This window comes from Oncorhynchus nerka, linkage group LG16 (assembly GCF_034236695.1).
Source record: "Oncorhynchus nerka isolate Pitt River linkage group LG16, Oner_Uvic_2.0, whole genome shotgun sequence".
Taxonomy (NCBI): domain Eukaryota; kingdom Metazoa; phylum Chordata; class Actinopteri; order Salmoniformes; family Salmonidae; genus Oncorhynchus; species Oncorhynchus nerka.
The window spans coordinates 502,635-515,430 of NC_088411.1; the positions used below are offsets into that span (position 1 = coordinate 502,635).

The 12,796-nt window shown below is 40.6% G+C and overlaps 1 protein-coding gene across 6 annotated transcripts; it reads right to left on the minus strand.

The window, feature by feature from the left end:
• Positions 1-362: 362 nt before the first annotated feature.
• LOC115143900 (calcium-binding and coiled-coil domain-containing protein 2-like) lies at positions 363-11,923 on the minus strand. Of its 6 annotated transcripts, XM_029684346.2 has the most exons (20): positions 11,815-11,923; positions 11,152-11,327; positions 7,430-7,532; positions 6,268-6,428; positions 5,950-6,075; positions 5,735-5,845; positions 5,026-5,151; positions 4,810-4,932; positions 4,296-4,411; positions 4,051-4,120; positions 3,878-3,940; positions 3,649-3,771; positions 3,151-3,266; positions 2,948-3,017; positions 2,632-2,802; positions 2,359-2,547; positions 2,091-2,186; positions 1,801-1,978; positions 1,295-1,320; positions 363-1,099 (listed from the first exon to the last, which is right to left on the minus strand). In XM_029684346.2, the coding sequence occupies exons 2-20, from the start codon at positions 11,290-11,292 to the stop codon at positions 935-937; spliced, it is 2,274 nt and encodes a 757-aa protein (XP_029540206.1). In that variant the 5' UTR covers positions 11,293-11,327; positions 11,815-11,923; the 3' UTR covers positions 363-934. The 6 variants fall into 6 exon arrangements, with proteins under 6 accessions (XP_029540206.1, XP_029540208.1, XP_064858418.1 ...); XM_029684348.2 differs by lacking the exons at positions 4,051-4,120; positions 4,296-4,411 and having other exon boundaries at positions 11,815-11,922; XM_065002346.1 differs by lacking the exons at positions 2,948-3,017; positions 3,151-3,266 and having other exon boundaries at positions 11,815-11,922.
• Between the last annotated feature and the right edge of the window lie 873 nt (positions 11,924-12,796).

The following is a 12,796-nucleotide window of genomic DNA, read 5'->3' on the forward strand; positions in this document are numbered from 1 at the left end:
CCACAGTATTGGCTGCCAGCCCTCTTCTCGGAGTTGACTTCTCTTGATGTCACACCTGAAGAGGGCAATCAGATGACGCCTTAAGAAAAATTGTTTTTGGGGAAGTCGGGGGGGGACTTTGATGAACAATGTGTGCATGTTGCAAATGTCCTGAATTGTAATGGGGTGTGTATAACCAAGGGTAGGTACACATCATCTTGCTTCCCATCAGTGATTGTGGCGATGAAAACTAGGTTAAATGTTATGTTTTCTGTGGCAGTTGTCAATCATGGATTTGTTATACAGTTTCATTCTATGCAATGGCCTTTTATTAAAACAGAGTAATTCTTTGCATATTGCAGTTCATGATACAAAACAATGTGTACTTCCATGACGACACAACTGTGAAGACAACTTTATTTGTTGCTTCCCACATGAATCCCCTTTGAACCATTTCATTTTCAGATGGCATCATTTGACCATTAATCGTTTGACTCTATTATGCAACACGTTATGCATGCAGGAGATTTAAGGGCAGAAAGTCAGTTTAGTTTAATTACGCTAAGTAAACAGTTCAGCAGAGATTATAACGGAGTAAATATGGGTAACCATTAAATAGCAAAGCAATACATTCCTATCACCCAGCAATGGAGGCAAATTCTACTCCAAGACCAAAATGAAGTGCCATCAAACAAATATCTTATATGGTAATGATACATTTCAGGCGAAATAAATTAGCTACGGATTTACCAGACATTTAATTCTTAACTTATTTGACCAGGTAAGAGGACATTTACAGTAATGAACAAGGGACTATAAATGTTATTTATATAATATCCTGAATTGATTGTTAGCCCATATTTATTCCCCCTACTAAATAATTAGTAGAGTATCAGCTTTTTTTATGAGTAGTCAACTCACAAACAACTCTCTGGGTTGTGAGGAAGTGGCATTTCTACACCTCATGGCTGTAGACGTGGTCTTCATATAAAGCCTGTTCCATTCCGTCACAGATGAGCATGCAGAAGGGGCACACTCTGTGGCTGTGCTCGTGCAGCTCCAGCTCGTCCCGGGTGATGCCAGGGAAGGACTCATGGCAGTGACGACACTCCAAGGACAACTATGGGACAGGGACAGGCACAGGTCTTAAGTGGTAATAATATTGTATCTGGACTGGATCGCCTTAACTATACCGTCGGACAGAAATGATTGTGGATAGAGCAGTATGAAATCAACCCTTCGATCCCAAATCACTTGGGTATGTTGTTGTAATCTGTATTACTACCATGTGTACCATAGGAATAACTTGACATACCTCTTCCTCCAGGTTTGTAGCCGTGCCTGCAAACAGAATCGTATTTCAGTCATAATTGAACGTGTTATTTTTTCAAGGTGTGTCTGTGAGTTGAGTTTGAGTTGAGTTTATTTTTACAGGGACAGTGCACATTAATCAACGTTTCAGTAAAAGTGCCGGTTTTAGCCAGCCGGCTAATTTTCAACCGCAGTCCCTGGGCAGGTTATTAAAAACAATTACAATATAGACGATAGTAACATAGAACAAGCAAGACATAGCAACATAGGACAAGCAAGACAGAGCATACAGACAGAGCAACATAGGACAAGCAAGACGTAGCATACAGACAGAGCAACATAGAACAAAAAGCAGCAAGACAAAATTCATAAAAGCAACAAAGTGTTTCCACACCTCACAAGCTACAGACAACAGACAACATGGAAAGCGGCAACACAAGTGAGGCACAAGTGGTGTTCGTTTCGGAATATTTTGGTGAGGCTTCCCAATATCTGGACAATAGGGATTACCTGGGGTTTCATATGGGTTCCAAGAGTGGAGAGAGTCAGCCAGTGCCTCTTGCTGCTGCTCCTTATTGGGGGTAGGGTCAGTTGAAGAGCCATAAGGGTTGGGATGCTGCATGGGCACTGGAGCAGCCTGGACATCATCAACTTCCTTGCGAAGTCTTTCAATATCTCTTTTGAGATCCTGCCAGACGGAATACATTGGAAAAATCTCAAGGTAAGCAAATGTCCCTAATTTTATTGTAAAGTAAATAATTCAATGACTAGTAAATAGTAGCACAATTCATAAAAATCACCTGATTCTCTCTGGACAACTCCTCTTTCTCTACTTTAGCGATCTCTGCCATGTTTTCTTTCTCCTCAATGATTTTGTTTAACTCTGAAAGTTGCATCTGAGAGGGGAAAGTGGGCAACTTGTGATCAGCCAAGAGAACAAGGTTAGTGTGTTCTCTGTTCATTTCTTCTCACGGGTCAACTAACTTCATAGAACAAACAACATATTTGTTAGCAAAAATCGGCACTGGATTGGAAAATTCAATAGAGGTGCTTTGATTCTCAAAGCACCTCTAGTTTGCTGCTCTTCTGCTTTGTCTGATCAGACGTCATGGCCGTGCTCTCCATGCACTCCTTGAGCTCCTCCAGTTCCCTTTCTGCTTGCTCTGCACGTTTGCGGGTATTGTTGGAAGCCTGCAACTCCTTGTGCAACAGTGTCTGAGCCTCCTCCAGCTGACCAAGAAGGGCTTGGTATTGCTCCTGTAGACACACAAGACTACAGTATTACATTGCATAATGGTGTGTAGGGGGAAGGACATGGTTCTTTTAGCAACTTGCTCACACCTTCCAATCACTGTCCACCATCTGCAGTGGCTGCTGCTCCTGCTCTGACAGGCTTCTACGTAATGCCTTGTTCCCAGTCTTCAGGTCATGTAGATCATGTGTGACACCACACACTCTGTGCAGCGCTGCAGAAAGCTTCTCCTTCTCTTTCTCACTGCTCTGGAGATCCACCTGGAAAGGGTCATGAGGTTATATTATTGTTTTTCTCCAATCAAAAGACAGCACTCTGACATTGAATGAATTGGCCAAAAGTCTTTTAAAGAGTTTGCGTTACAGGTATTACTTCACATTTGATTACTTTGCTGAGTTTGCTGACCTGTAGAAGCTGAATATGATCCTTCAGTTTGTGGGACTCTTGCTCAGATTCTTTGAGCCTTGGGCTCAGCCTATTTACACAGACACAAGGCCACATAGTGTACAAAAAAAAAAAAAAAAAAGATCCTAAAAGTGATATGACTGGAAAGGTATTGGACTAGATCGCTATGTCCCCATGAATGACTTGAGACGAGAATGACTCACGATGCAATTTCCACACTTTGGACCTCAATCTTTCCTTTCAACTCCTCTCCCTCCTTCTTCAGCTGTTTGATCTTGATCAACGCTTGTTCATATTTCTCACAAATAGTTGTCAGAGACTGCAGTCATTTTTGAAAAGAAATGGGAAGTTACATACATGGCAAGGAGACAGAGAACGTGTGGGGACAAAGAATAGAAGTAGCATTGAAAGAAATCTATATTTATGGTATACATACAGCGGTCACATGTTTTGACACTATATTCACCAAATATGTTTCATGAATAGGGGTGAGACTGGAGCCATTCGTGGAAAGAAACAGTGAGAAACAAGACAAGGAGACAGAGAGAAAGTGGGAAAAAAATGGTTGTTGCATTGATGGTATTCAGCAGTATAGCCTATAGCTGTCAGATTGGATGCTTTTTTTTTTACTACTAAGAATTAGCTGTAGTAGTACTGGTAGTTTAGTAGTCCAAAATGGTAAAATGGTTTGCGACAGCTACCTCCTGTCCTCTCTGTGATTCATCCATTGATTTGGCATTCTGCGCCAGTTCTTCATGCTCTCTAGTATTCTGTTGCTGCTGCTCCAGTTTGCTCACTAACTGTACCAGTTCCTCTTTGGATTCCTACAGAAACAATATACAATTCATCACCCTCTCAACCTGATTAGGGGCTAGAAAGAAGACAGCTGTTGGAACAAACGACTTGGAAACAAGCCTTAAGGTGGTCAACCTGTTGCTGTTGCTCCTTTAGGGCAGAACACTTCTTCTCTTTCTTACTGCTCTGGAGATCCACCTGGAAATATCATGAAAATCTATGGTTGGATTGTCTTGAGTTTCACATTTTAAAACGCTGTGGGTTACAGGCATTTGTTCACATTATATTACTTTGCTGGTTGTGCAGACCTGTAAAAGCTGAATGTGAGCCTTCAGTCTGTGTGACTCCCGCTCAGATTCTTTGAGCCTTGGGCTCAGCCTGTATACACAGGAGCATAGGGAACCACATCAAAGTCACACAATTGTCAAAACATTCCAAAACCAGATGATATCATGAGAGAATATTTGATTTTAAAATCACTGGAGCTGGAGTTCTGAAGGGGAGACTATGTTGCCATGCATTGAATGGATTGCTCCAGACAAGAATGACTCACTGTGCGATCTCCACAATCTGGACCTCAACCTTTCCTCTTAACACCTCTCGTTCTTTCTTTAGCTGTTTGATCTTGATCAACGCTCTTTCATATTTCTCACAAATAGGAGTCAGAGACTGCAGCCATTCGTGAAAAGAAATAGCAAGTTAGATACACGACCAGCAGACTGAAAATGAGGAAAACAAGTAGTAGCAGTGAAAAATATTGATTGTATACATACAGCTGTCACATGTTTTGACACTAAATTCCCCAAATATTTGTCATGAATGGGGGTCAGAGACTGCAGCCATTCATGGAAAGAAACAGTTAGAAACAAGACAAGGAGACAGAAACAAGACGTGAATACAGAGAAAGTGGAGAAAGAGGTTGTTACAATGAAAAAGCATTGATGGTTTTTTAGATGCATAGCCTGCAGCTGTCATCAGATATTTTGTTACCACTGAGATACAAATTCACTCTATTAATAGAATAAGTATTAGTAATCCCAAATGGGAAATTGGTTTGCAACAGTTACCTCCTGTCCTCTCTGTGATTCATCCAATGATTTGAAATTCTGTGCCAGTTCTTCATGCTCTCTAGTATTCTCTTGCTGTTTCTCCAGTTTGCTCACTAACTGTACCAGTTCCTTTTTGGATTCCTACAGAAACGATATACAATTCATCACCCTCTCAACCTGATTTAGGGCCTAGAAGTACAACTGCTTGTGGAAAGAAAAGACATGCAAACAAACCTTGAGGTGATCAATCTCTTGTTGCTGCTCCTTTAGGGCACATGTCAGGCTCTCATTTTGCTCTTTCAGTTGCCCCAACTCCATGGTCAGCTCTTCTTTCTCCCTCTCACTTTTGTCCACCTGTTCCTAGATTCAGAGATGCTTAAATCATGTCCATAATCTCTTAATTTGTTTGGATAGTGTACAAAACATTAGGAACACCTTTCTAATATTGAGTTGCACCCCCCTTTGCCCTCGGATCAGCCTGAATGAATCAAGACACGGACCATTCTTGATACACAGGGGAAACTTGAGTGTGAAAAACCCAGCAGCGTTGCAGTTCTTGACACACTCAAACCGGTGCACCTGGCACCTACTACCATAACCCGTTCAAAGGCACATCTTTTGTCTTACCCATTCACCCTCTAAATGGCACACATACACATTCCAGGTCTCAAGGTTTAAAAACCCCCCTTTAACCTTTCTCCTCCCCTTCATCTACACTGATTTGAAGTGGATTTAACAGGTGACAACAATAAGGGATCGTAGCTTTCACCTGGTCAATCTGTCATGGAAAGAGCAGATGTTCCTAATGTTTTGTACACCCAGTGTTGTTCCACCAAGACAAGTTATGTTCAAAAGCATTGACGTTTCAGTATGTTGTTTCTTAGTTGTCAGAATGGTTTGTGATCAAGTGTTTTAAAAAGACACAAAATTGACCAAATATTACCTCCTGCCCTCTGTGTGAGTCATCCATTAGTTTAGTGTTCTGTGTCAGTTCTTCATGCTTTCTTGCATTCTCCGTGTTCCCATCTGCCTGGTATAGTTCCTCATTTGACAGCTGCAGAAATAATGTTACAATTCTGTTGCTTCACATTTTTATTCTCACACATGACTAGGGGCTAGAAATGACCCGCTGTTGGAACAAATAACTTGAAAACAAACCTTGAGGTGATCAATCTCTTGCTGTTGCTCTTTCAGAGCACTTCTCAGAGTCTCATTTTGTTCTTTCAGTTGCCCCAACTCCATGACCAGCTCTTCTTTCTCCCTCTCACGTTGCTCTACTTTTTCCTAGATTCAGAAATGCAAATCATGTACATACATAACCTAAGGATAATTTTAGCAAAATAAATTTGCGAGGAACATCCTCACCTTGACCCAGCCACTAAGCAAGCCAAACAGAGAGGGCTGCTTTTTAAGACAATATTTCAAGCATGGTCTTCAAAACACAATCAATGTTAGATATGGTGGATTGTATTGTACCTGAGTTATGATAACCAAGAGGTCATTTTCAAGGCTGCAGTCTGTGCTTTGTTCCCCTGGGGTTTTAAAACAGAAGGGGGTGCTGGCTCCTCTCACTTGGCCATTGCTATCAACATAGCAGAACTGATAGAACGCTGAGTCATCCTTTGGCAAGTAGTATGCTATCAGAATCACAATATCATTGTCAGTGTAATCCCCTGCATAATATTGATCACTTTAATATCAAATAAAAATGTAAAGTTAACATTGGCCTGTATCATTAAAAAATAATAATAACTTGCACTGAACAAAAATATAAATGCAACATGTAAAGTGTTGGTCATAAACTGAAATAAATTATCCCAGGAATGACCCATGCGCACGAAAAGCTTGTTTCTCTAAAATGTTGTGCACAAATCTGTTTACATCCCTGTTAGTGAGCATTTCTCCTTTGCCAAGATCACAACCGTGGACCATGTGTATGGTATCGTGTGGGCAAGTGGTTTGCTGATGTCAACGTTGTGAATAGAGTGCCCCGTGGTGGTGGGGTTATGGTATGGGCAGGCATAAACTACGGACAATAAACACAATTGCATTTTATCGATCGCAATTTGAATTCACAGAGATACCGTGACAAAATCCCGAGGCCCATTGTCGTGCCATTCATATTTCAGCATGATAATCCCAGTTCTTCCTTGGCCTGCATACTCACCAGAAATGTCACCCATTTGAGCATATTTGGGATGCTCTGGATCGACGCATGTTCCAGGCCCCGCCAATATCCAGCAACTTCGCACAGCCATTGAAGAAGAGAGGGTCAACATTCCACAGGGCACAATCAACAGCCTGAACAACTCAATGCGAAGGAGATGTGTCGCGCAGCATGAGGCAAATGGTGGTCACACCAGATACTGACTGATATTCTGATCCACGCCACTACCTTATTTATTTTTTTACATTTTAAAAGCTATCGGTGATCAACAGATGCATATCTGTATTGCCAGTCATGTGAAATCCATAGATTAGGGCCTAATGCATTTCCTTATATGAACTGTAACTCAGTCAAATCTTTTAAATAGTTGCATGTTGCGTTTTATATTTTTGTTCAGTATAAATTGATCACAATAATTCATATCGAAGTTAACGTCAGTTGAAAAGTTTGAGGATGAAATTCACACATTACCAGTAAAAAGCACTTTTTTTCTGACTGGCTCCAGTCCTATCAGATCCAATGATGGTTCTACCCACACAAATGTGTGATAATCCTTTGTGGTGCTCCAGCCCACCTGCACAATGATACACATGATAACATATGTATGACTGACAACATATAGAGAGGCATTCCAGACTGGATATGTATTGTTTAAGACAGGTTATTTACTTTGTGGAAATACAATCCATATCATAATGTCAGATTAAACCGATCACACATGAACAATGTTCCCTCTTAACTGCGAGTGGGTGCACAGCTTCCCGGGACTGCTGTGCAGAAGAAATATCAGCAGATGCAGAGAACTTCACTCAACTTTCTAGAGTTTCCCCCCTTAGTTAACACTATCAACGTTTCCCTTTACTGTGGGAATTGTGATCAAATCCACGCAATATTAGCCACTTTCAGTGCAACATACCGAAACAAAACCTAACTTTGCAAGGCTTAGTGTACAAAACGAACTATGCAAGAGATTTTGTTGTAGGCAGAACGCATCGGAGTAGGATTCTATTGCATTGACATTCATGACTCAGCCTACTCTACACAGACCGGTATGGCTTAACCAAACAGAGATGCATATCCTTCCTGATTGGCCCTGTCCGGGGGTGTCCTCGGATGGGGCCACAGTGTCTCCTGACCCCTCCTGTCTCAGCCTCCAGTATTTATGCTGCATTAGTTTATGTGTCGGGGGGCTAGGGTCAGTTTGTTATATCTGGAGTACTTCTCCTGTCCTATTCGGTGTCCTGTGTGAATCTAAGTGTGCGTTCTCTAATTCTCTCCTTCTCTCTTTCTTTCTCTCTCTCGGAGGACCTGAGCCCTAGGACCATGCCCCAGGACTACCTGACATGATGACTCCTTGCTGTCCCCAGTCCACCTGGCCATGCTGCTGCTCCAGTTTCAACTGGCCTGGGCCCTAGGACCATGTCCCAGGACTACCTGACATGATGACTCCTTGCTGTCCCCAGTCCACCTGGCCATGCTGCTGCTCCAGTTTCAACTGTTCTGCCTTACTATTATTCAACCATGCTGGTCATTTATGAACATTTGAACATCTTGGCCACGTTCTGTTATAATCTCCACCCGGCACAGCCAGAAGAGGACTGGCCACCCCACATATGCTCTCTCTAATTCTCTCTTTCTTTCTCTCTCTCGGAGGACCTGAGCCCTAGGACCGTGCCCCAGGACTACCTGACATGATGACTCCTTGCTGTCCCCAGTCCACCTGACTGTGCTGCTGCTCCAGTTTCAACTGTTCTGCCTTATTATTATTCGACCATGCTGGTCATTTATGAACATTTGAACATCTTGGTCATGTTCTGTTATAATCTCTACCCGGCACAGCCAGAAGAGGACTGGCCACCCCACATAGCCTGGTTCCTCTCTAGGTTTCTTCCTAGGTTTTGGCCTTTCTAGGGAGTTTTTCCTAGCCACCGTGCTTTTACACCTGCATTGTTTGCTGTTTGGGGTTTTAGGCTGGGTTTCTGTACAGCACTTTGAGATATCAGCTGATGTACGAAGGGCTATATAAATAAATTTGATTTGATTTGATGCAGTAGTACTATATGCAAATAGACCATTGCCATATATGGATCTGTGCCATTGACTTTGAACTGGACTATGTTTACAGCATAAGCAGTCGTGAGTAGATGTGCTTGTTTTGAGATCAAAGCGAGAGCTTCATGTAGCCACGTGTGCACATTTCCACATATCCTTTGCTAGTTAGTTAGTTATTAGCCCAGTTATAGATCATTTGTAGTCAGCAATGGGGGAGTGATTTGCTCCCTAAAATAACACAAAACGTGTACATTTCTAAAAGCAAGTCTGGTAAAGAGCTTTTTTTGTCTTAAAGGGGCAGTGTTGTTTTTTGAGACAGGCGTGAATAAGATAAGTAGCCAATAGATGGAGGGTAGCATAATTTGTCTGATTCTCTGTAATAATGGTATGGGAATAATAATGCATTTTATTTTGTAAAGTGGTTTCCAGGGTTGGGAAGTAAAGGATTTACATGTAAGGGATTACAAAAAAAGGTAACTGTAATCCGTTACAAGAAAACATATTGTAATCAGATTACAGATACTTTTGAAAAACGAGATTACTTCGAGGATCACTTTTAAATTCAGAAAGGATCCTTGTGAAAAACAATCTTTGACACTTCTCTGTTTTCTCAATGTCATTCAAATCAGCATTGAAAAAAGGCGCAAGTTTAAGTTTGTTCCACCTGAGCGAGTCTGACCACTATGATGACACACCAAATGTGTTTGATGGATGGCAAGAAAAGCGCAGGAATAGGCTTTTGTAGGCTACAGTCCATGCTATGTCTTCCAATGGAGCGACTGCTGTCGGCATCCAAAGATGATCCAACTTGAATAAACGCTTGGAGGTAAGGATGGCAGCAGTGGTGTAGTCTACGGCGATACGGATATCACTTATTATTGTTATCTACATAGCGCATTGATGTGAATCACACTGCTGCTCTCTCATTTATCTATATGCGCCTTACAGATTGTGGTTGTTGTGGATGGCTGTTCACAAATCTAAATGTGTATTTGAACCCAATAATGGTTGAATTCAAGAAGTTTAAGCTGCATATCAATCATTGTTTTTGAAACCAGTAGACAGCCAGTGGAAATGCACTTTTGCAACAGCTGCATAGTGCGGGTCCCAGCCTATGGAATACAATTGGGGCTTTTATTGGTCAATCTAATTCATGCTGATAAAATAAATAAATCCATAGGCCTAATGGACACATGCTCAAGCTTGCATACTTTTGATAGACTTAAAGTGGCAATCTGTAGTTGCTACATCTATTTTTGGACTTATAAATGTTGTATATATCTATATATATCCATTGATTCTTGAAGAATATAACTTGTAAATGCCTCATGAGCTTAGTTCAACTGTAACACTCCATGAGAACCCAAAATATAAGCTTGTTTTACTCTGTTTGTAAATGTAAACAAACACTGTATTGCCTCCTAACATGGTTAAAACAATCATTTTGATATCATGGATGGCCAGTCCTTGCATCAATATCTCTGTCTATTAATCGGAGAGTGGTTACATTTACCCAGGTCTTCCCTCTGCTTTTTATTAAAAAAAGAGGCGGGGCAATCCATTTTGTTATTTTTTCATTTGTGGATTTACCCTTTAAACAGCTGCATATTATCAAAATATCAAAGTGTCACCAACAAAAAGGTAAACAATAGGCCTATTGTGACATTAATTTTTTCACATGTAAATAGCACTTTTCAGTAGTGCTCAAAGCGTGCCATTCCATGAGCACAGCATTTATTTTTCGACTCGAATCATTGAGCCCAGTCAGTCCTCCATGACAACAAAATCATAAACATAGTAGAGCTGGCTAATAAGTCCTTTGTTTTGGGGTTATGGTCAGGTAAAACAATTTGGCTAATCTATGGGATGTATTTTCTCCTTAGTTTTTTTAAATGATAGGCCACTCAAGTAGGCCTACATTATGATCAAATAGCCACAGTTGCCTACTTGCACACTGTCTGAAGCTCATTTAAAGTGGGTACAGCCTCAGTGTTCACAGTAAAAGCACGTGCTGGAAATTACACATATTTTTCATAACATTCAAGTTTGCACTCAGCAGACATGAAATTTGCTCAATGCCAGGAAAAATGAGCGGGAACATTGTTCATGAATATTCATGACAAATTGGTCTATAATCTCACCTTGAATATCCCCACCCAGTCTCTGGGATTCGGTTGGATTGCTGCTGTCAGAGTGTAGCAGCAAGTCAAGGCAACATTTGACACATATGAGTTGGGGATTTCCTGAAACACAACCTGGGAAAAGTTTGTTGACAATTCCATGTTGGCTGCAGTTTCGAAGCTCTCCGTTCTGTGTTCTGAAATTGAGAATATAACAAAAAGAAAACACGTAGGCCAAACATGAGCTAAAAAAACTAACAGCAGGTGCAACTTGCATAAACCATTATTGATGTTGTAAACTGAACACTTATGTATCTTCTCTGGCAACACACATTGTCGATGGGTGGTAGTTAATTATAAGGCATAGAAATTACAAACACTATTGCGTTGTTTGCAAAACTAAGTTTCACTTTCCTTTAAAATAGGTTGTGCAATGTTTATGCTTCCCACCAGACCATATTTAACACAGAATTATTTTATTTTATTGTCAAACATACACTTCTAAACCAATAGATTATTCGAGATTGTTTTATTATGTTTGATCAAGCCATAATAAACCATACAAGGCCACAAATAAAACACAGGAAAGAAAACTCATGTGAAAGGTAACGCAATTCTGTCATTATTACGATCACATGTGTTATGCTGTTTAGCAAAAACAATGTATTAAATAGTTGAACTTACATGAAGTTTAGACTGCCACTGCCTGTTCAACTCAGCGGTGTCGCAACCATAGATTGTGTATATATAAAGGTCGCAAGTCAGACGTCAACTCAGATTACTGTTCCAGGTATTCATAGGCCTCTCTGGGAAATGTAGTTTCTTCTGATTGGCCAATCCGAAGTGGATTTTGGAGTTTAAAAGGCCAGTCTACTGTCAGCTTGGGTTTATACTTACTTTCCCTTTTATCTGGACAATGGAACAAAAATATTCAAAGTGATCAGTTACTTAGATTTACTAGCCTAATCATAATAAGATTTCACAATCTTGTTTGTTTGTATCAAATAGGCCTGAAGGGGGAAAAAAGTCACTAGATAAGGCCCAAAACAAAATGTCTGTAACAGTTACATTGTATTATGCTCTGTTACACATGAAAATGGAGGTTATTACAACAACCTGTTTTGATCTTTTTATGATGCCTATTTTAAGATGGAGAGATTTCACAATATGAAATTGGAGATAGCCTCTTCCCTCATTTAAAATGCGATAGTGACCTGTCCCCATTATTAAAGGGTTGGTCTTATGTTGTGACTGTGTGGATATTGCTGATAACACTATTTCAATGGAATGAGCCACCAGATGTGACAATGCTAACCTTCTCTGGCTGAGTGCTCTTGTATAAGTCATGACCAGTTAGAGACCATAAATGGAGGCCTGCAGTGACTGAAAAGCAGTCTGGAGCTCTTCAACAGCCTGAACCAGAAAAGGAGCAGCTGAAGTCTGAAGTTTACATACACCTTAGCCAAATACATTTGAACTCAGTTTTTCACAATTCCTGACATTTAATCCTAGTAAAAATTCCCTGTCTTAGGTCAGTTAGGGTCACCACTTTATTGTAAGAATGTGAAATGTCAGAATAATAGTAGAGATGGATTTATTTCAGCTTTTATTTCTTTCATCACATTCCCAGTGGGTCAGAAGTTTACATAAACTCAATTAGTATTTG

Bases quoted from the DNA above. Each gene is read 5' to 3' on its own strand.
- LOC115143900 (XM_029684346.2), bottom strand. From the start codon at position 11,292: ATGGAATTGTCAACAAACTTTTCCCAGGTTGTGTTTCAGGAAATCCCC. The intron at 4,933-5,025 runs GTTTGTTTGCAT...TCGTTTCTGTAG, and splicing joins AAGAGATTGATCACCTCAAG to GAATCCAAAAAGGAACTGGT. The intron at 2,187-2,358 runs GTGCTTTGAGAA...TTCCCCTCTCAG, and splicing joins AGAAGAGCAGCAAACTAGAG to ATGCAACTTTCAGAGTTAAA.